The following is a 21,913-nucleotide window of genomic DNA, read 5'->3' as shown; positions in this document are numbered from 1 at the left end:
AGAAGGGACAACCCTTGCTTGTTTAGGGCTCATTGGCACCCAACTCCCACGTTCCCACGTGCGGTGGTTGTCTGCAGCCAGTGAAGCCAGCCGCTGTGGACCCGCGCAGCTGCAGTCGGGGCATTACAGTATTCTGTCCTGTCCTGTCCTTGTCCTGCCTGTGCTCTCAAGGAGGCCTTCCTTGTTTCTTCTTCCTTCACCATACTAGTACTGTACACAGAGCAATATGGTTGGAAATGCGTTTACAACCTAACCCCCAGATGGCAATATTACTCCAAATATCCCGGATAGCCCGAAATCACCCGTGTGGGACCTAGATCGAGGGGTGCATCATTCGTACATATGTAGTGCTCACATCCTTTTTGTTCTGGACTACTACGTACACACGTCGGTTACATATATTCATGCACATCCTCCATTATCATTTTCTTCCTCAGACCATTACAACTTCCCCAACTCTTGCTTCTACTTTGAAGCAAAAGATCGATCTCGCTGTTTATTAGAACGGCTACTCGCATCTTATCTCGTCACGGCAGAAGGGATTACACCAGTACATCCCACGAAAGACCCCTCGTCATATTACTCTCGTTACAACGATTATACGAAACTGCCCCGCTATAGCAAAACGTTATCCAGCACAGAACATCCCACCTAATTTACACCCCCATTTGTTACTCGCCCAATATCACAGCACTAGAGACACTATGTGTAACTATACTCAGGTCGAGTACCGCTGTGGCCACGTTCGTTATACCGTCAGAGCTTGGTGTACCAATTATGAGACGACACATAAGCGTTGTCCACCCTCCGTGGTAGCTATCGAATTCAGGTGAGTTGTTCACAGTATCCGTTGCTCTGTTGGCCGAAAGCTCTGACGAGATATTGTAGGTTGGATGAACAATGTGGTGTGTTATGATCCATTCAATTTTATAGGAACAGGATATTAATCTAATAAAACAGGCGACTGCCGAGCTCCTGCCATCAACCCAACATGGCTCAAGATATGATCGTCAGTGTTGTTGTACAAATGGGTGTTGTACAAATGGGTCGGTTTTGGTATGTTCTCAGGTCATTATAGGGCGACAGGCGGTTTTGGTTTGAGTACATTCCTTTAGTTGGGAACGGCGTCTTCAGGACTAATATCCCATGAAATGGATGATCAAAGGGAGGCGTTTGGGAAGGGGGAACAACAGTCCTCGGAATGGAAGGTACGTTGGGAATGGCTTGGAATCAACGGCACAAGCCCGTTGGTTGTACATACATCAGTCAGTTGTATTATTCACGTTGGCAAAAGGCTTTCTTCGTCCTATCACCAAGGCCGTGTGGCAGTACAATGTGCTACTGACAAGGGATTTCCTACGAACCATTTCAAAACCTTCCATGTCACTGCATCATACTACGCGCTTGAAGCGCATATGGCTCTTAAACCAACGAAAGAGCCCTCCCGGACTCGAGGCCCCGCATGGCATTCAAGGATAGATGCATGCGCGATCTTGCCTGGCCCGAGACTTCAGCTGCTACATCCCGTGCAAGCCGTACTCTGATCCCGAGATTGAGTAGGAACCCGAGAACCCGGTTCAGAACAGTCACTGCAGCAATCACCCGCAATCACCAGCCTTGGTGCTGTATACTACGAGCCAGCACATGTCGAGGCAAGTCTTGGAGCTTTCAAAGGAGACACTCCACCAATTGCTTCCACATTCAAGCAATTACTCTCGCCGTCATTATCACCCACTTATGCAGTAGGCCTCGACCATCCAAAATACAGCATGCAAACAAGGACAAGGTAGACGAGAAGAATGCAACGAAGGGGAAAAAAAACTTTGTCGAATCGAATCAAAAAATGGCAGCACATAATTGCAGAATTTCAGGAGTTACATCGAGCAGGTTACACAGCGTCTCGCCAAACTCCAGACGTTCGGGACGTTGTTCGGATTTAGCCTGTAAGAAGCTGCTGAAGAAGCCAGCCTGGGACTCTTGAGGCATGAAATGCCGCTGTCAGATTGCCGAAGGCTTATGCAACCCCCGCCTGCCTGCGTACGTGCGTGCGTGCGTGCGTTGTGCCAACAAATGCTTATTCGTGTTGATACTGGACGGCTGGTATGTGGAATCTTACCATGACAAGCTTCTCTTGGAGGACTACTCGCACTCACCACGGAACGAGGATGGGCATAGTACTATACCAAGCTTTGCTTTGGCACGGCTAATGAACATCAGCCCGGGAAATGATACATGGCGCGTCTGTGGGATAGGCTTCGCACGACCTCCGGGCTCTAGGGTGAGCGACCGATGGTACTGTACTTCGTACCTCTGTACGGATATGCTGGTAAATGACGGGTGTCCCACGTCGCCAATCCTTCAAGGGCTAGGAATATGACTGCTCGCTTTTATATCTGGACGTAAAACGCAAGGGTGGATGGAATATTTCAAAGTAACCATGGACATGGGAGAACATAGACATGGCGAGCTCTTCATCCTTGACGAGAGGTAAAATTTAAATAGAGTACTTTCCGTCATGAAGTTCATTGAGAGGTGCCAGGTGGCACGGTCTTGTTACACACGATCTGACAGCTATTGGGGGGGTGTCGGGTCGTCTAACCTAATCTGTATGAACTCAGGGGCCGGGTCCAGTATGTCTACGCCGCATGCTTCTTAACCTTGTCCCATCACGTAGAATTAAATTGCCTGTCTATTTTTGCCTCTATTTACCATCATTCTCATCCCAAGTCCACGTTTATTTGGACTATGGGTGGCGGGATGATTGTCCCGGGTACCGGAATAGGCTGGATAAAGTTTGGTAACATTCTAGCGACCCCTCCATTCTCATGTCTCTGCCCCTCGAATGCGTATTCTCTGCATGAGGTGCTTCAGTACCAAGGTTCTTCCAAATCACCTGCATTAGGAGTTACCGGATTCGTGCTGCTACCGAATTCCTAACGTCTTTTCATGGATTAAATGCATGGACTTCCTATCACATTCTTCCGACCCGGCCTGTCTACGGTATGGATTACTTATGATATCGAAAAATTCTCTAGCAAGTAAAAGAAAAACTCGGTGTAGACACCTATAAAGGTATCTTACTAGTTACATGTTATGTCGTCCACGTATGCAGGTTTCATGTAACTCTGTACATTTGAATATATTCCTTGGTCAAGAATAGTAATCCTACGCGCTAGGAGATGGTTTGAGTACTGCATTGTAAATAAACGAGGTATATATGAGTCCGAAGAAAGGTCAAAGGCATTGCATTAACAAATATTAGGTTAGGAAATCAGAAATTCAATACACAAAGCAAGTTATTGCGTGAACATGTCATTCCTCCAGCAAGCTGTGCCTCTTGTCTCAGATGACAGGATGGTGAGATATATTTCGAGACCTCACGCAACCCTCAGCGAGCTGAGGCCGGATCAGGCTCGTTTGCTGACGGATGGGCAAGCGGTGAACCGTGAAAAGTGACCGTGAACGACAGACAAACCGAGGCAGGCACTCATGACACTTTCCATCAGCGCTGGCCCGAGCTCGCTCGCTATGATTTCACTGAGAGATCACTCACCGACCCGAATTTCAAGAACCAATATCTCCCCTCCAACGCATCGCCACAGTGGCTTTGTATAATTCTACGAAGTGAGACTGGAACGCGCCGGTCCGCAATTCTACGAGACAATATAGTACACCGCATACAGTCTACATAAAAAATGGCCTTGATACTGTAATCTGGAGATGTTCAACCATGACCAAGTTGTAGAAGTATAACTTCCCAAATTCCTACAAGTTCCTCTTACTCCAGAATCGTTGATTGGATAGTCGAGACGGGCGGGTTTCGGCCGTTACTGTACTTACGGAGTATGGAGTCCGTTCCATTCTACCGAAGTACCTAGGTCTTGACCCATGCTGGTGGAATCACACCCGGCAATCAGGGAGAGACGATGACGATCTTGACGGAACTTGATAAAGAAGCTTCGTGGAAGATTACCTATTCCAGTAGCTCCGGATAAGACCTCAAACCCTTGAGACTATCAAACCTCAAATAGCTGGACAATCAACGTACGTAATACGCGTTATACTTCTGTGGTTTTACAATTACTTGGTACTAGTTGAAATTTCATCGTGGAACATGATCAGAGCGTATCCCCAGTTGGGCTTTTCTCCAGGGAGGAATTCCTTCGGGGCACCCGATGATGCAAGCGAAGGTCAAGCCCAAAGAATGATCTACAATCGGGAGCTTTAAGCTTGGGGTAGAAAGAGATCATCTGGGCGCGGCTTAAGAAGAAAGAAATAAAACGATGAACAGGAGGTGAGGCATTTTACATTCTTCGAGTCCCATACCATATGAATGGTCCATTGGTGCCCCAGGGCAAGAGACACCTTCTTAAACTTCTTGATAATGAAAGATTCTCTTCTACTTCGAAGTAGGTTTAATAAAAGATCAGGATCCTTCAAAACAGCCGTTCTCCGGAGCAGTGAACCACCAGAAGGAAGTCAAGACCAAAATGCTCACAAGGTAGCAAGTAAGCCCCCACTCCGCACTGTTGCGGCAAAAACTACAATGTGATCAAAACTCCCCCACGGGTTGTTTGCTTGACATAACTTCGACCGAGTGTTGGACTTTATACCGCTGCTTGCCGCGATCACTTCAATGGTGGGGGATGTGACCTCGGGGCACCCTGATATTTGGAATTGTGCATGCCGCAGATGCCACACAGACTAGCACTACGGACTAGGAAATAGGCTTCACGTTCTCTTCGTGGATATGCAAACTGTCGGGATTAAGGCACCAAAACTCGCTTGTCTATTCCGACAGTTTTTCCACCCACGAAGAGACGTTGCTGGCAAATTCCATGGACGAGCGTTCTCTGTTTGGTTTGAAGTCCGATATATCTCTTGAGTCATTCACATTATCAAATATGCATATATCCGTTCAGGTCTTCCACTCATCGCAACCCCTCTACTGGTGGCATCTTATGATAAAACGAGTCCTTTTGATAACTGTTTCCATGCCGATATGTTGCACTCCTTGGGATAAAAAGTGTGGATCATGAAATACGAAAGTGGCTCTAAGGGCAGCTAGCTGCATATGCTGCAACGTTCAGGCGTATTCAGCACTTCGAGCGATGGAGTCAGGTAGATTAGAATCTAGTATTAGTATCTGTGTAATCTCGTAAGGAGCTTGAAGCAAAGAATGTTGTAGGTGGTGTGTCTTGCGGTCAATTTAGACGAGTTCTTGCCAACGTATATTCCGGCAAAAGGGGGCTGCCGAGAGTCAACATGAACATCAACGAGTTTTAGATTCCTTATTGACAATTGCGTGCCTTGAAGTTCAAGTCCTACGGGGTAGATTCCCCGTATCACATCTCTATAAAATCAGCGCAAATTTGGCGTTTAAATCTTCCTATTGGAACATGGCGGCTGTACTCATCACTTTGCTCTTTCGACTTGTTTCTAAGACATGCTTTGACGTATTTTAGCTAAGTCTACAGAGTACGCTAAGATTTTTCAAGGTATCAACTAGTTTGTTGATACTATAAAGCGTGTAGCTTGATAAAACATTTCCTACATTGTTCCTCCTTTTTGGAAAAACCTGGATGCGAAACTCCTTTTCCCGGTCGCACTTCCATGTTTTTTGACAAGACAGCTGCCCGAGGAAAATGACCAGTGGCTAGTTACTTAATTTGATCACATTATAGAAAACCTCTACTAAAGCTCTTTCTGACATTCTAGGCTTCTAAATAAATACGTGGGGAACTGCCCGTTGACTTCCAATGCACCCAGCCCCACCAAGAACTTCAACATAAATCCCTCAGCTCGGCTCCTATTAACAGACCCGCGCAAACCCCGTATCAAATATGCTCGAATTATATTGTACAGGTCAAATATATAGTTTTGAGGTGATGTTACCTCTGAATCATCCCACAACTTAGAGTGTTAGGCAACCACCACGATAGTAGCATCATAACCCAGCAGTCGAGGTCAACGCTCAAACCCCCTTTCGTACAGGGAGTCTACTCTAAAATATTGCTTGGGCAACTAAACAGCCTCTTTAAGAGACGCTGCAGACACAATACGCGGGCAGACTGCCCATTAGAGTCCAATTAAGAGGAAGACTGGTATGATTGATATCCAAAACCCAATCAGAAGGAAAGCGCCAAAACACCTGTATAATTCCCACCACCGGGATCACAGCCGTTTTCCCATGGTCCACCTCTTACGACATGTCAAAGCTCGATCCCGCAGCCACTCAGGAACCTCACAGATCGGATACCAATGCACACCATACCCGTGCCGAACGCGGGCCCTGGGCATTCGTTCAACATGGCACCTCTGGATTGGATGGCATGAGCATGACTCCGCTACTATTATACCAAAACATCCGATGACGTCCATTCACAAATTTCAACGTGCGAGTAACAAGTGTTAATCCAATCCTTCCATGTTTTCATATCGATGTGTCACGTCGACAATATACTCCATACGTAAATCATGCCATGTACGACATAAGCAAGAACATAGACAGGAAGAGAAAACAGCAAAAGCGACCAAAGCAACGTAATGAAAACACCAGTCAAAAGGTCTCCCTAAAGTGTCTTCCTAAACGAGGGTAGACCGGGTTACTGTTTTTGAATGACACTGTATGACCAGCGAGCGCACGTTACGACAGGCATCTGTGGATAGGATCCCAAGATTCATGAGAAAACTCTGCTTGGCTGATGCTTCTAATTCTTCCTCCGTCCACGGGTAACGACTGACAGACAGCCGTTGTCCAACCACCCACGACCTCTTTTCCCTCAGCGTAGTAGCAAATGCTTTTTCTTCACCAGACCACCAGAGGAGTCTGGACCCTAGCAGACCGGGCATCCAAAGCCGCAGCTGGCGCCAGCCTGTCAGAAACCCTCTCCTCAAGCAAGAAAGAGGATCCCCAAGTCCCTACCTAAGGTTGTGCAAAAAGCAAACTGGACAGCCATGAACTCCGAACCTGCTCCGTATGTATGTATGAGAACAAGACAGGAAGCAAGCAACCCCACCTCATTTCCAAAGCATCATCTTCGATCTCCCTGCCTAGATCTAGACTCCAACGAAAACCAGAGTGAGCTAGAGTACGTCTGGAAGAAAGACTTACCGCGGACCACCAATGGGAAAAGAGACTTTCCCACTTATGATACATACAACCTATCCGCCTTCCATTTCCACTCACCACCAAGCTACATACATCTCGACCACACACAAAAACGGTCCGAACCATGATCCTATCAGCACCCAATCAAAAAAAAAAAAAAAAAAACAAGCTGGATTGTTACGAAGAGGAGCACGCCAAACAACGTGTACAAGCTACCCTCATATACCCTTGATCCTAAACGCCTATGAGACCATACCACGGTCACATTTTCGCCGAACTTACCCACCTCCCACTTCCTCCGAGGGTCACAAGACTTCACATCAACACCACGACCCCCCAAACTCGAGTCCAGGGGCTAGGGGGCTCTTCCGCGTTTAACCGAAAAAAGGAATCATCATAATAAGCGAGAACCCGAGAACACACACCCCTCCAATGCCCCAGGACAATACTTAGTGAAGTATGATCAATGTATTAATTAGAACAATGGATACATTATTCTATACATATACACAGAAAAGTTCATCCGTCATCATGCCCCTATTGCCCGATAGAAAACATTGAAAAAAGACCTGCTTGCTCCCTTCGCCGGAAATGCTGTTCTACTCCATAAAAAATCAAGGCCGCGAAATGCCCTGTCTTGCCTATACAAAGTTCCAATTAGTATGTGCAATATTTGGTTTGAAGGGATGAGGCAATGTGACGGAAAAAGACGTACCTTCATCTGCTCAATCTTCAACTTCAGCGCACTTGTAACCTCCGCAGCACGCTTCCAACTTTCAACACCCTGTCCATTATTCCCACCCGCCTCTCCGCGCCCACCACTGTCCCCACTATAGTTACTGCCCGTATCTCTAGCAATTCGACTCTGGTAAGCCGGCGGCGGAGCGGGACTACTCCTCCCTCCACTCCCGCTCGCCGCGCTGGTCCTGCCATTCCGTAACTCGGGACTGAATTTACTGCGACCATAAGTACCAGATAAGCCGTCGCCAGTATTTTCTTTTTCTTCAGAGAGGGTAGAGGTGTAGGACATGCGACCTCGACTATTGAAGCCGGCGCGAGAGCTGGTGTCTTGCGCCGCGCCGTACATGCCTGTGTCACGGTAGATACCCGCTTCGTCATTGAAGACATCGCGACCCGGGCTAGGGAGGCCGACGGGAGGACTGTTGACCCGTTCTGCAGTTGTCAGGGCGCGCTTCAGTCTCTCCATTTCTCTACGCAGCTGTCCGCACATAGCTTCCGCAGCTTCACAATCTGATCGAGCGCGCACAAGTTGGGTTTCTTTGGCTTTGATGGAGAGGACGTCTCGGGTGTGATCTTCGATTAGTTGGGCGTTTTGGTTCTTCAGTTCTTGCACCTCGGAGTTGAGACGTGAGCGTTCTTGGCGGAAATCGTCGGCTTGCCGCAGTAAACGGTCTTTGTCTAATCGGAGCTCTTCTAACTCGGCTCGTTCGACAGGACTCATGCCTGGGTTTGGAGGTGGTGACATTGGGACAGGTGAAGGAGGATTCACTACAGGTGCCTTTGCAAGAGGACGACCAGCGAGACCACGGCCCAAGCCGAGGCGTGGCGGAGGAGGTGCCTCTTCTTCAGGTGGGGGTGGTTGAGCAGCAGGACGTCGAGGGGACGCTGTTGACGGTGCTCCTCCGGGTCCAGGGAGTACGCGTTTTATTGGTGCTTTCAGACCACCAACTTTCGGCGCCCCGAGTTTACTCCTTGCTGTTGGTTGAGGAGCTAATGGAGCTTCTTGGGCATATATACTTGGAGCAACGGCCTTTTTCGGTGCTGCCTTCTTCCCGACAACCTTTCGAGGCGCGGCTGCAGGAGCGGCACGAGGAGCAGCAGCAGCAGCTGGTGGGGGCTTTGGTTTATCTTTTGCTTTGACTTCCGCAGTGTCAAAGAACTCCTTGATTTTTGTCTTTCTGATATCATCAAGTCCTTCAAGATGTGGTCCCATGGCTCGCTCCCCCATTATCTTCATGACTGTACCTATTATCTCTGCTCCTCCAGATCGCAATACTTCTCCCGATTCGGACAGCAACTTCTTCGCTGCCTCTGATATCGACGCGACCTCTTGCTTCGTTGGTGCTTCGCGCGTCGTCTTCAAACATCTAATCAAGTATTTCATGGTCCCTTCCTTCACCTGTGGGTTTTTGTGCTTCAAAAATTCAAGCATTTCTTCCAAATTGTCCGATAGGTTTGTTGCAAGGAAGACTTGATCTAGAGCAGCGCCGAGAGCATCGGAAACAGATGCCTTCTTCTCCTTTAGCCTCTCCATAATTGGGCCAGTAACCATGGCACGGTACTTAGAGAATGATTTCCTCATTCCTTTGGCTAGAACTTCGATACACTGTGCTGCTTGTGTAACAACGGCAACATTGGCATCCTTCATGCTTTTCGCTAATCCTCTCACAATGTCACCATAATCACCATCTTTGATTCTCGGGACATTTAGAACCGTGTAAAGCGCTTCAACGGCGTCCTTCCGCTCTTTCCATTTGGATGAAGCCAAGTTGTCGTGGAAATCGGCTGGTACCTTGGACAGAACTTCTTGAGGTTCCGCTAAATCAAATGCGTCGATTACAACTGCTTCCTCTTCGAGCTCGTCCTCTTCTTCGGGCTCTGCACCTGGTGGAGGAGCTCGTGACATTGCGGCTTGCTGGGATCGTAAGAATCGTTCTTGCTTTGGTGTTGGCTCCGCCTTGATCTTCTCAAATTGGGCATCCATATCCGTTTGTTGTGTCGGTTTGAGATCTCCCCAGAACATGGGTTTCATGGCCTCCCTTAACCATCTGTAGAACTCCACTGCAAGATTTGTAGCCTCTGCTCGTACATTTTTATCGGCATGACCGAAGGCTTTTGGTAAGATCTTGAGGATAGGTTTTGGATCGACTGTTTTGCAGCCATAGTTGTGGATTACAGCTGTCAATGCTGCTAATGTAGCTGCGATGACCTTGGGCTGCTTGTTGGAAACCCCGGGAAGGAGGTCTTCTATAATAGGTGCAGCGGTATCCAATTCGATGTAAAGTAAAATGGCCTCGAGAGATGATGCCTTTGTTGCTGCTCTTGTAGAAGAAAGTCCCTTTTCGACTATAGATGTCACAGTATGACTTCTCGTTCTGAATAGCTGGGTCAGTGACATGCCTCATGCACGACCTTGTGACATACCTTGTGCAACCTTCACGTCCACCGAATTTGAGAAAAGCACACAGCGCCGCAATACCATCTTGCTGGGCCGCAACATTGGAGTCTGCTACTGCGCCCTTCCATAGACTTGGCTCATGTAGGAACGGTTTGAATGCCGGATCGTGCTCGTCTGGCGTTATTTCAAATTGTTTGGCAGCATCTTCGTAGCCTGCCTTTCGCACTTTCCATATCTGGTGGAGGGGTTCAGTCAGGTCCATGCGCTTGAGACATTGACTGAGAGGAATGCGGGCATACCTTGTGTTGAAATCTGTCTGGCAACGGCAAAGAGGAGAAATCTTCTTCTTTCTCAGCCATATTGGCTATCGTATTACTCGAGGAAGTTCGCGAGCCTTATCGGAAGTCTGACACGTGTTGGGTTAGCTTGCGCAGAGATGTTGATGGACGCCCCTCCATCCCCTCAGCTGTGACTTTGAGGCTATTCGCAGCAGGAGTGATGGTGTAAAGAGGCAGAAGAGTGTAGCCAGCCTTCCAATGGCTTGAAAATTCAATAAAAGAATGTGTGGCATACCTCGAGACGAAGGCGCAAAGTTTGAGGTTATTCCTACCGCCTTGTTTAAAGGGAATGTCTCTCAGTGAGGGAGGGGAGTAGTTTTGTTGTTTCGTCGTATCGGAGGATATGCGCGTGGGGTTTTCGCAGGGTAAACAGATAGTTGGTATTAACAAAGAAGCCGTCGTCCAAGTTTGGAGGAATATTTTATTCTCGTGGGAAGGTGTTTGGTTTGGGTAGATGCGTGTTTTGCGGGCGGATGTGTTGTTGATCGGACCAGATTCTCGCTCGTCTCTACGGCAATGCGGTCAATGATTTCCCCTGCATGGACCCGCGTGCTGTGCTGGGCTGCGCTGCTCCCTCACAAAAGTTGAATGCCACCAAGCCAATCGCAACTCCCCACCATGAAATATTGCAGTCTCATTACAACACATAAAAAGAGATTCTGTACAATTATCACCAGATCCCCATACTTGAAACTTGCTTATTTGACAGAACGCGCCAAAGTTCGCCCAAGATAACGCTCATCCGCACCGAGATATTAAGTTCACCGTCCGCAATAAACAGAGGCAAACACTCCAACCCCAGCGGTCAGGCGCATTGCCTCTAGCAACAGCGCAACCATATTCCCCTCGAGCTTCATGTATCGACTCCCACAAACACCATGAGCCAGATCTTGACGTCGCGGCAGGCCGAGGAGCTGTAGGTTGAATCTGCAAGAATTCGCAAAGCATCCGCTGATTAGAGACAGACACAAGTCTATGATAGCATACCTCACCTCGATAAACCTACCTAATAGTGCCGCGGCGTTACGAGAAGAACTTAGTATTGGCGACACCTTCGATGCCGCGACCAGCAAGAAGTATGAGGGATTATTAGAGAAGAAGTGGAACAGTGTGGTGCGGTTGCAGAGGAAGGTGGGAATGCTCGATCTATGGTTTCAATGACGGATGCTAATAAATGCCCAGATAATGGATCTCGAAGCAAGAAATCTGAGTCTACAAAGTGAGCTTGACTCTGCGACACCTACCTCTCTGTCGAGGCGGAATCAAGACCCCGCAAGTTGGCTCCCAAGGTCACCCGCAAGGCATAGGCTAGAATCGCACCGAGAGCCCATCACCTGTGTTGCATTTCACCCCGTTTTCTCATCACTCGCATCCGGTTCAGAAGATTATAGTATCAAGATTTGGGATTGGGAATTAGGAGAGTTGGAGAGGACGGTAAAGGGGCACACAAGGGCTGTGCTAGACGTTGATTTTGGCGGACCACGAGGAGGGACATTACTGGCATCTTGTTCCAGCGATCTTACAATTAAGCTATGGGATCCCAGCGACGAGTACAAAAATATAAGGACCCTTCCTGGACACGACCATTCAGTCTCCGCCGTACGCTTCATACCGAGCGGTGCAGCGGGTTCGCCGGCCTCTGGCAACCTCCTTGTGTCAGCAAGTCGAGATAAGACGTTGCGAATATGGGATGTTTCAACAGGATACTGCGTGAAAACGATCCGTGGGCACGCGGAATGGGTTCGGGATGTTTCGCCTTCCTTCGATGGACGATGGCTAGTATCAGCTGGACATGACCAGACAGCACGAATATGGGATGCTGCTTCTGGAGAATTAAAAGCTACCCTGCTCGGGCATGAGCATTACGTGGAATGCTGCGTATTTGCGCCACCATCGAGTTACGGGCACTTGGCGACAATGGCTGGGTTGAAAAAACCACCAGCTGCAACCAGCTCGGCCGAATATGTTGCAACAGCAGGGAGAGATAAGATGATCAAGATATGGGATGCTCGGGGGACTTTGATCAAGACTCTTGTCGGCCATGACAACTGGGTGAAAGGACTGGTGTTCCACCCAGGCGGAAAGTATCTACTCAGTGTTGCTGACGATAAGACATTGCGATGTTGGGACCTTACGCAAGAAGGGAAACAAGTGAAGAAGCTGGACGATGCACATGAGCATTTTGTTACCTGCATTCGATGGGCTCCGAGTGTTAGTAAAGATGCCCCTGCTGTGAATGGGGAAAATGGCGCCACAACAAATGGAGCGCCGAAGAAGGAAGATCCCAGCAAGATCGCCATACGGTGTGTCATTGCCACGGGGAGCGTCGATAAGAGTGTTAGAGTCTTTGCATCATGATGAAGGGAGGCGAGGTGATTACCGAGAGCATTTGAGGAGTCGAGGCGTTGATAGGCATGGCTCATTGCAGATTGTTTGAGACATGATGCTTACTTTGGGTTGGCTACGGACATATCACGAACGTTATGCTTAGCATGTATAGGAAGAGTTGTTTCTTCGATGCCGAATTGAAAGATAAGGACTACTCGTAGAGTTGTGGTAATAAAACAATCCACCTCTCAAGTCAATGTGCTTCTCGCCAAGTGATACGTGATGCAATGCTAGAGTTGGAATTTGATAAGGTTAAGCAAGAGATTTTTATACAGTAAATAGATCATGGTTAAATGTGAATGCATTTCCTATATCCTAGGTAGAAACTATTCCCAAAGAAGCAATGTGGCAACAGCCTTGCAAGAGCCTCATCCATTTTGAGTCACGCTTGCGCAAGGCTACAGAATCTTCAAACCTCAGCCCAAAACTATTTCGACCACTATACACTTCCACCACACCACTCCCCTCTTTTCTCGATTTCAAGTCACAGACATCGTGACAATGTCCTCCATGCATGCCTTTGCCCGCAATTCCTCCTCCGAATCCTCTGACAATGATGACCCCAACGCCGAAGAAACAGAATTCGCAGACTACAATCCTCGCAAGCGTCGTCGCACCACGAAAGAGAGCGCAGCTCTTGGCGTATTCGGATCCGAAAGCGAGGACGATGGACCTGGGAAGCGATGGAAGAAGAAGAATCTGAGAGGGAAGGGCATGAGTTTTGTTTCGACGGGGCAGAAAACTTTGGATGATGATGAAGACGAGGACGAGGATATGGATGATGTGGACGATGATGAACAGGAAGAAAGACCGAGGGGCCTGGGCCTTGGCGCTAAGGGATTGGGATTTCAACCTGCCAAAGCTGAATCAGAAGAGGAAAGCGAAAAGCCGAAAGGATTAGGGAAGGGCTTGGGTTTTGGTGCAAGAGGATTAGGATTCCAGAGTCCCGCGCCCTCGAAGTCAAAGACACCAAGTTTCGGTACACCTCTTGGAATGGGCTTCACGCCTACTTCAGCCAATATACCTATCCTCAATGTAGCGGATGAAGAAGTTTCGACACCCAGGATGTCGATGCCCAGCGCTTTTTCGACGCCAGCAACGGGAAAGGGGAAAGGGAAAGCTGCTGTAGCCGGACCTAACCCAGGTTCGTTCGCAGCCCGGATGATGGCAAAGATGGGTTATAAAGAAGGGCAGGGTCTTGGAAAGGAGGGCCAGGGTCGAAGTGGGGTCATTGAGGTTGTGCAGCGTCCTCAGGGAGCTGGTCTTGGTGCTGTCAAGGAGAAATCAAAGCAAGAAATTGCAGAGGAGAAAAGACAGGCGGAAATGAGAGGCGAGACGATTGAGGATTCTGATGAGGAGAGAAAGAAGCGTCGTAGGAAGCCGAAGGGTAGCGGTGCGGATAGTGGGACGAGCGGGATGAACACACCGAGAAGGGTTCAAAAGCCCAAGTTTCGCACGTTGGAGGAGGTGCAGAAGGCTGCTCCTGGTCTGAAAATTCCGGATGTGTTTGCGCCTATTTTGGATATGTCAGGGCCTGGGCAGCGATTGCTTACTTCTACATCGGGACTTTTGACACCAACTGCTGTTTCGTTCGAAACTGTTGAACAGACAGAGTCTAGGAAGTTGGTTCGACGGGCTCAGAATGAACTTTCGGCTCATGTGGAGGAATGGAAGAATCTCGATGAGCGGAAGGCCTATGTTGCGATGGAAACTCTACAAGAACAGCAGGGTATTGATGAGTTACAGGCAGCCGTGGATCAATTCAAACTTTTTGTGGATGCTGCTCAAGATATTTTACAGGCTTCAAAAGATGGGCAGTGGGATCCTATCATTGAAGCCCTTACGACTGCGGATAAACTTCAAGTTTCTGGGGTCAGTGAAGAATTATCAAACACTTCAGTGGCTGCGGTACATCCGTTCTTAAGTCAGGCAAGTGAAGGTTGGCACCCACTTCAAGACCCAAAATTGAACGGCATGGCGCCTCAATTATTTGAAATACGACACATCTTAGGAGCTACGCAAAACAGTGCAATTACGAAACAGAGTCATCAGCTCAACGGCCACCGAAAGGGCAAATCAACGACTTGCTACGAAAGCATGATATACAAAATCGTATTTCCCAAGATCGTCTCAGCAATCAATCAATCCTGGGATGTACACAACCCAGCTCCATTGCAAGCTCTCCTCGATGCCTGGGAAGGTCTTCTACCACCCTTTGTCCGTTCCTTGCTTCTCGACCAAGCACTAGTCGGGAAATTGAACGAAGCAGTCTCATCTTGGAACCCCCGCAAACGACGCTCCCACGAGCTCCCCCATCTCTGGCTGTTCCCCTGGCTCCAATACCTTCAACCCCACCACGCAGACCCAAAAAGCTCCCACGGTCTTGTCAGCGACGTGAAACGCAAATTTCGGCACCTCGTCGACTCCTGGGATTACCGCAAAGGCGTTGTTCCCGGTCTACGCCAGTGGAAAGAAGTCTTGTGTCCAAGCCCCAGGAACGACCAATGGACCCCATTGATTATGAACCACGTCCTACCATCCATGGGCCGATTCCTCAAAAATCCACAATACTTCGTGGTCTCACCACAAGACCAAGAACCGTACATGGGCGCCCTACAAGGCATCTTCGCTTGGCAAGATATACTGAAACCCCGCACCGTAGCACAGGTCATCGTCGACGCCGTGTTCCCTATGTGGCACGACGTGCTACACCAATGGCTTACATCCACCGGCCCGAACGAGGAGATCGGCCAATGGTTCGAGTGGTGGCGCGACGATGTATTCCCAGCTGACATCAAGAACCTGAAGAGTATACAAGACGAGTTTGAAAAAGGTCACGAGATGATCAACCAAGCCCTCGATCTCGGCTTCAGAGCCTCAACTCATCTCCCCGCCCCCCGCGCCACCTCTCCCCCCAAACATGCACCCGTCGCTCCTCCCAGACCTGCACCAGAGCCAGTTATCGAGGAGGTTACTTTCAGACACAGAGTCGAAGACTGGTGCATTGACAACGACCTGCAGTTCCTGCCGGAAAAGAAAGTCATGCACGATCGCGGACAACCGCTGTACCGTATCACTGCAGCGGGGAACGGCAAGAATGGCACGTTGGTGTTTTTCAAGGGCGATAGTCTTGTCAGTGTGAGTAAGAAGGGGGAGTTGGGCATTGTGTGGGAGAATGAACAGGCGAGGGATGCGCTTCTGGGGGCTGCGTGGACGAATGTGAAATGATGAATAGGATTAGTGGGAAGATACCAATTTGATAGCTGAAGAAATTCCTTGTATGGACTGTTATCAAACTCTTCGTCTTTTGTTTGGGAATCAAGTTACCGTGGACTCCCTGTTCTCCATCCAAGGACCAAGGTATCTATCTAAAACAGCCGCTGCAAGGGTTACTCCAGAAGATGGTATTGAGATAACCGGCATTTCTGTAACTGAATTTGTGTTTACTAGATTGTATTTTGTAGGTGAAGAGATGTGGAGTGAAGTAGAGTTTGATATCTGATAAATTAAGTGGGTCTTTCATTCTTTATATAGATGATCGATCGATTGTACGTTTTTATATGGTACAGTATAGTAGTATTTCGTCACCTGCCCATCGGTCTTTTCTCTTTAACCAATTATAACCTCGCAACTGTACTGTGGCTGGTCTGTAATTGCGGGTGGTCTTGTGGGTATCGAGAAGCATATAGTACTTTCGAGACTGTGTTGCCGATGGGAAGTCAGCTGTAAAATCTTGCTACGTATCAAAGTTTGAACAGTGACACTCCTACTCCGTAGAGGGAGTTGGGGAAATACTTGGACCACCACTCCTGCAGGGCAGGGGGACATGATTAGTAGATAGTTGCCTTAGGCCAAGGCGGTAGCTGCTTAGTTGTATTCTACGGGTGATTCTCTACCTAGGTAGTCTCTTAACTACTTTGATTAGACTTATTAAACCCCATCAGGCTAACCAGCCTCAGAGAAGTCATTATGAAGATAAATAAAATATACTTCCTTGCTCCCACGAGACACACGCCGCCGGACGGCCCGATCGCACTCGGGAATATTATCAAGGATCCACGATCGCCGGAGATCACGCTTAACAACGCAAATTCGGAGGCCGTGCTCAAGCTCGCTGCAAAGCATATCGACGTCGATGAATCGCATTCCTCGAAATACCTAACTCAAGAGACATTCTTTCGCGGAGAAATATTTGCTAAATTCCTCGCGGGCTTTAACTTGGGTACCGGTGCCAAATGGGGAAATGACGCTTCAACTGCCTACAGATTTGACAAGCTGACGACACAATCCATATACCCCAGCCTCAGCGATATCAAAGAGATTTTCAACGAGCCCGCAGTTCAGGAGAATATCAAGGATAGTCGGTTCAGAGATAATGTATACATGATCACAGGCGTCCAGATAGCATACGGCGCTGATTTTATTGCATCGACAATTCGAGAACAAGGTGGATTCCTTCATTTCAGAGCTGATTTAACGCCTACCGACGCACCAGTCAATGTGGGTGCAACGGCAGAGGCCTCGAATCAGCATGGGCAAATGTTATCATCGCATATCTCGGAGAAAACACCGTTCGTATTGGCATATCGCCTGAGGGAGATTATCTATAGACGTGCGGCAGTACGAGAGCATAAGGATGTCAATAATGGGGATCTAATGGGAATTGAAGGTGGGAAGGGGGATCCCGAGACGGAAGGTGACCCTTCCAACTACACGGCAGATTTGTACTCGCTAAAAGATGAGGATCCTGAGCTGCCAGAGATGTGGGAATTAATCTCCGCATATGCTATTGATATGGATGGTACAGAGTGCCGAGTTGTTGATACCTAGGTCTAACGATTGTCAAGAACACCTGTGGCTTGTCTTTTAACTAGCCGTTGAACTAGCGAGGGTTTTCCTTCTACTTCTGCTCTCAATTATATATGTTCCGCAGAACCCTGTTCTTTAGACTACTATAACTAGTGTGTAGATCCACCATCATCTTTCTCGATTCTTTCCTTAAAATATCCAATAATAAACTCTTGATTCTCCGTAAGAAACTTTTCCGTGAAGCCCATTTTAAGAAGGTCGTTCCCAAAACGCTCTCGCCAGGTGATATCGTATGCATCTAGTATTGGGAACTCAAACGCTCGGCGCATGAACGGTTTGGTTCTGGTATCCTCCTGCATACGATCGCCCCTTTGATGCATCTTTCTATAGAACGTCTTCGCTTCGTGCATGTCCGCAAAAGAGAGGCCGGCCAGACACTGCTCTATTTCGAATGTATGAAAGCGAACATCGTCCATGTTATAGTTCCACGTTTCGTAAATCTCTTGTTCCCATATCACCCCCCGACGTTCGTCCTATATCAGAAGATTAGAATGGGGCAAAGTATTTCCTGGGGGGGCAACCTACAGACATATCCACTAGTTTAAGCCGAAAGGTACTCTCAACCCTGTCCTCTGCTAACACCACAGCGCCTTCGAGTCCCGCAGATTTCCATTCCGAGCGATTGGGATACGCAACATAGAGGCGAGCACCGGCTACTGCGATTATATGATTTGAAGACTTAGGAATCGTCAATTTGACAAAGGTTTTCTGACTGTCGTTAAGGATCGACGGCATCGTGATCAGGTTTTATAGGATAGCAGATATAAAGCTGGTTGGAAACGGCCCTCTAACATTTCAACAATTGAACGATTGCAGCCGAACGGGTGAAATAGAATATCTAGAGTGGATTGCAAGTCATCATACTAGGCTGTCTTATTGTTTCAATGCGAGTTGTAATGATCGAGGGGCTGACTTATGACTAGTGCGATCTCGGCTTAGCTTGTTTACAGGATGCATGCCCAGGTCAAGATGGACGCAGAGCTCATACAGGAAGTTTTATTTCAAGTAGGTTTGTGAAAGCATCGGAATCCTGTTTATTTTCTGTGTAATAAATGGCTGCTTCCATCTCGGATAAAATGGAAGACATAGAAAGGCTATCTCTATCATCGGTTCGCCCAAAGGGCCTACCACAGGGTCCTCCTCCTAGAAGGCCAGCTCAACCAGACCAGAGCGATAAGACCAATGCTGGGGGAGAAACGGTAAGTATATCGTGCAGTAACACTTCTTCAAACCAAGTGAAAATCTCTATTAATCTGACATACTGCACAGCACTCCGAGGCGCGCTCCTTGGTTCATTCTACTTCTCACAACTCATCAGGCTGGGAATATATGGAAGATATGAAGCTCCCCAGCCCTAGAAAGTTTATTGGAGGCACGAAGTGGTATCGTGTTGGGGGCCTCCATAGCGGTTCCCTGGATGTCACTGAGCTGGGCAATATCGGTATGTGTACAGAAGATGTACCAAGCATCATTTCGAAAACGGTGTTCTGGTGCTCACTATAGGAAAGAAGGGATCATTACCCCACGACAAACTTTCCAAAGTATCATGAACACTTCAGATACCCTGACTTCGGTAGAGCTTCCCACCCGAAAGATCTCGCCTCGCCCGGTAAGCGGGGAACATTCAGAACCTCCATTGCGCCCTGTTGCCTCTACGAAGCCCTCGAAGTCTTTAGGTGGGAATGACGATGAGGTTCAGCCAATAGAGAAATTACGCCCAAGTTCAGGGTTGGGCGAACTACACCAACCAGGGAATCTAATAGGACCCATTCCTGCTGAAATTCAAGATTCAACTACCGGATTTCAGTATGGTGAGAAGAATGATTCGATGGAAGGTCTTCTTCAAAAGGGTATTTCTCGTCTGATGGGCATCCTCTTTGATTCTAAGGAAGAAGAATATGACGAAGAGAGGTAGGTAACCATGGTAAAGTTCATAGACGTGAGCTAAACGTATGAGTAGTTCTCAGCCAACAGAGGATTGGTTTACCGAGCTCAAAAGCAGCACCCAACTATTACTAGAGCCATTTCGACGAAGGCGTATGGCTTCAAAGGATCGAGTTAAGATTGCTATACTTGATACTGGAATTGACGAGCGAAACGAAGCGTTTGCAGTTGACGGTAAGCTTGCGCAGATAGGAGCGATGGAGGACTTTCTAGACCTAGAAGGGAAGGGGTATGATGAGCATGGGCACGGGACGCATTGCGCAGGAATTCTACGCAAGGTGGCCCCGGAATCTGTCATCTATGTCGCACGTGTTGCCAAAGATCGCAAAAGTAGTATCAAGCCGGAAGTCGTTGCTAAGGTATGTGGAAGACAATAATTGTACACAGGCCTCAGCTCATCTCCAGCAGGCTATCTACAGGGCTTGTAATGACTGGGATGTGGACATTATTACCATGTCATTCGGATTCAACAAGCGAGTAGACGTTATTGACAAAGCACTTGATGAAGCTGTCTATCGCAGAAAGATAGTGCTTGCTGCTGCGTCAAACAACGGCACTAGGAAAAGGATGGCGTACCCGGCTTCGCGCTCCAGTATCATTTGTGTCAATTCAGCTGGTGGGAATGGTAATACATCCACCTTCAACCCCGACAAGGCGAAACGAGATGGGAAGAATCTGACTATACTTGGCGAACACGTCGAGTCGGCTTGGCTTTGCGGACCAAGAGCCACAAACCAAAAGGTCTCAACCAAGTCCACCAAACGTATGTCTGGGACATCAGTAGCAACTCCTATTGCTGCAGGTGTTGCTGCTCTAATCTTGGAGTTTGTATACCAGAGCAGATATAATCCTGCAGAGGGCAGTGCGAATAATGTGTTTTACCGTTTGACAGAACGGCCATTGACCACCTACGATAGTATGTTTGCTATACTCAAAGAAATGTCATCCGAAGTTCCTGGTGACTATTGGAACATTGTGCCATGGAAGCTACTAGGTGCTGAATATTCTCGAGCCAGTATCGGCGAGTATATTGAGAGGGTACTGAATAATCATAGCTGATAAGAGTAATAATAAGACCCGACTTGAAATATATCAATAAAAACTCTCATAATAAGAAAAGAATATATAAAGTATTATACAGAATACTTCTACTTCACGTGCCTATATATAGTTATTTACCCAACGACGTTAATTACGCCCCGCCCAATCTAGCCCGGCCCGAACAGAAAGAATTACAAGAAAAAAGGAAGGAAATTCTTTCTTTACGCTCGCTGTACATGTTCAGACCATTCTAGGTAGAAGCTATAGTATAGTATCCCGTAACTAATCAATCAAGTAAGCGAGCGATCTATGCATCCATCCAATGCTCTATTCCCTTTCTCCCTTTCTCTCTTTCTCCCCTCTTTCTCCCCTCTTTCTCTCCTACTATCTATCTACCTTACTACACCCCACCCCTTCGCAGGAGTGGGAGTAGGAGTAGGAGTAGGAGTAGGGTGAAAGGAAGGGAATAGATAGCTGGGTGATTTGGGAAGGTGCTGTGCTGTGCCGTGCATGGAAGTAGAGATGAGAGAAAGTGGAATGATGGTGCTGCGGTAGGACTAGGAATTTGATCGATGTAGATTAAGGAATTGGGAAAGTGAACCCCTAGACTGGATTGTTAAGGAAAGATGCGATTTGAAATGCGGAGTGGAAGTGGAAGTGGAAGTGGGGTGACAACTCAGACTGATCGAATACAGAGTTTCGAGAAGCGGGATCGGAGAAGAGAATAGAAGTCTATGATTCGCATGCATTTATTTAAAGTATATTCCTCCAATGGCTCAATATGCACGGTATGCACCGTCCTCAACCTCGCATCTGTGCCAGCTCGTGCTCAAGAAAGTGCAGTAGGAGAATGGGGACATGCAACCGCCGAATAACCAAGCGATCCGTAACAGGGAAACAAGACCAAGAAGGTAGAGAAGGAAACGCTATTTTCCACCGGTATACTATGGTACTTCAACATGGCCTCCCTGTCCATCCATCTCTTGCCCACATTCCCTAGATCAAGCAGTAGAAAAGAGTAGCGTGGGTATCGTCCGTTTCATCTCCCCTCCATCTCCAAATGCCAATGCAATGTAAATCCAA

At 47.9% G+C, this 21,913-nt stretch overlaps 5 protein-coding genes across 5 annotated transcripts; 4 read left to right on the top strand and 1 right to left on the bottom strand.

Moving 5' to 3' along the window:
- Positions 1-704: 704 nt before the first annotated feature.
- LHYA1_G001230 (uncharacterized protein) lies at positions 705-1,054 on the top strand (the record flags this gene model as incomplete). The annotated part of the gene is made up of 3 exons (XM_031146214.1): positions 705-829; positions 889-909; positions 961-1,054. Coding segments are annotated over 3 exons (240 nt in total), but the record flags the coding sequence as incomplete, so codon positions are not given.
- A 6,671-nt stretch (positions 1,055-7,725) lies between these two features.
- Positions 7,726-10,642, bottom strand: alp14 (Spindle pole body component alp14; the record flags this gene model as incomplete). The annotated part of the gene is made up of 4 exons (XM_031146213.1): positions 7,726-7,752; positions 7,827-10,227; positions 10,277-10,485; positions 10,550-10,642. Coding segments are annotated over 4 exons (2,730 nt in total), but the record flags the coding sequence as incomplete, so codon positions are not given.
- Positions 10,643-11,466: 824 nt separating this feature from the next.
- Positions 11,467-12,946, top strand: pac1_1 (Nuclear distribution protein PAC1; the record flags this gene model as incomplete). The annotated part of the gene is made up of 3 exons (XM_031146212.1): positions 11,467-11,504; positions 11,554-11,719; positions 11,771-12,946. The coding sequence occupies 3 exons, from the start codon at positions 11,467-11,469 to the stop codon at positions 12,944-12,946; spliced, it is 1,380 nt and encodes a 459-aa protein (XP_031009423.1).
- Positions 12,947-13,477: 531 nt separating this feature from the next.
- On the top strand, positions 13,478-16,204 carry LHYA1_G001227 (G-patch domain-containing protein; the record flags this gene model as incomplete). Its single annotated transcript, XM_031146211.1, has 1 exon — positions 13,478-16,204. One exon carries the CDS (start codon positions 13,478-13,480, stop codon positions 16,202-16,204), a length of 2,727 nt encoding a protein of 908 aa, XP_031009428.1.
- A 741-nt stretch (positions 16,205-16,945) lies between these two features.
- LHYA1_G001226 (uncharacterized protein) lies at positions 16,946-17,806 on the top strand (the record flags this gene model as incomplete). The annotated part of the gene is made up of 1 exon (XM_031146210.1): positions 16,946-17,806. One exon carries the CDS (start codon positions 16,946-16,948, stop codon positions 17,804-17,806), a length of 861 nt encoding a protein of 286 aa, XP_031009429.1.
- Positions 17,807-21,913: the final 4,107 nt, after the last annotated feature.

The sequence above is a fragment of the Lachnellula hyalina genome, assembly GCF_007821495.1.
Source record: "Lachnellula hyalina strain CBS 185.66 chromosome Unknown contig00005, whole genome shotgun sequence".
In the NCBI taxonomy this organism is placed as follows: domain Eukaryota; kingdom Fungi; phylum Ascomycota; class Leotiomycetes; order Helotiales; family Lachnaceae; genus Lachnellula; species Lachnellula hyalina.
The sequence above is the reverse complement of the archived record's forward strand: the minus strand, read 5'-3'. Positions and strand labels throughout refer to the sequence as shown.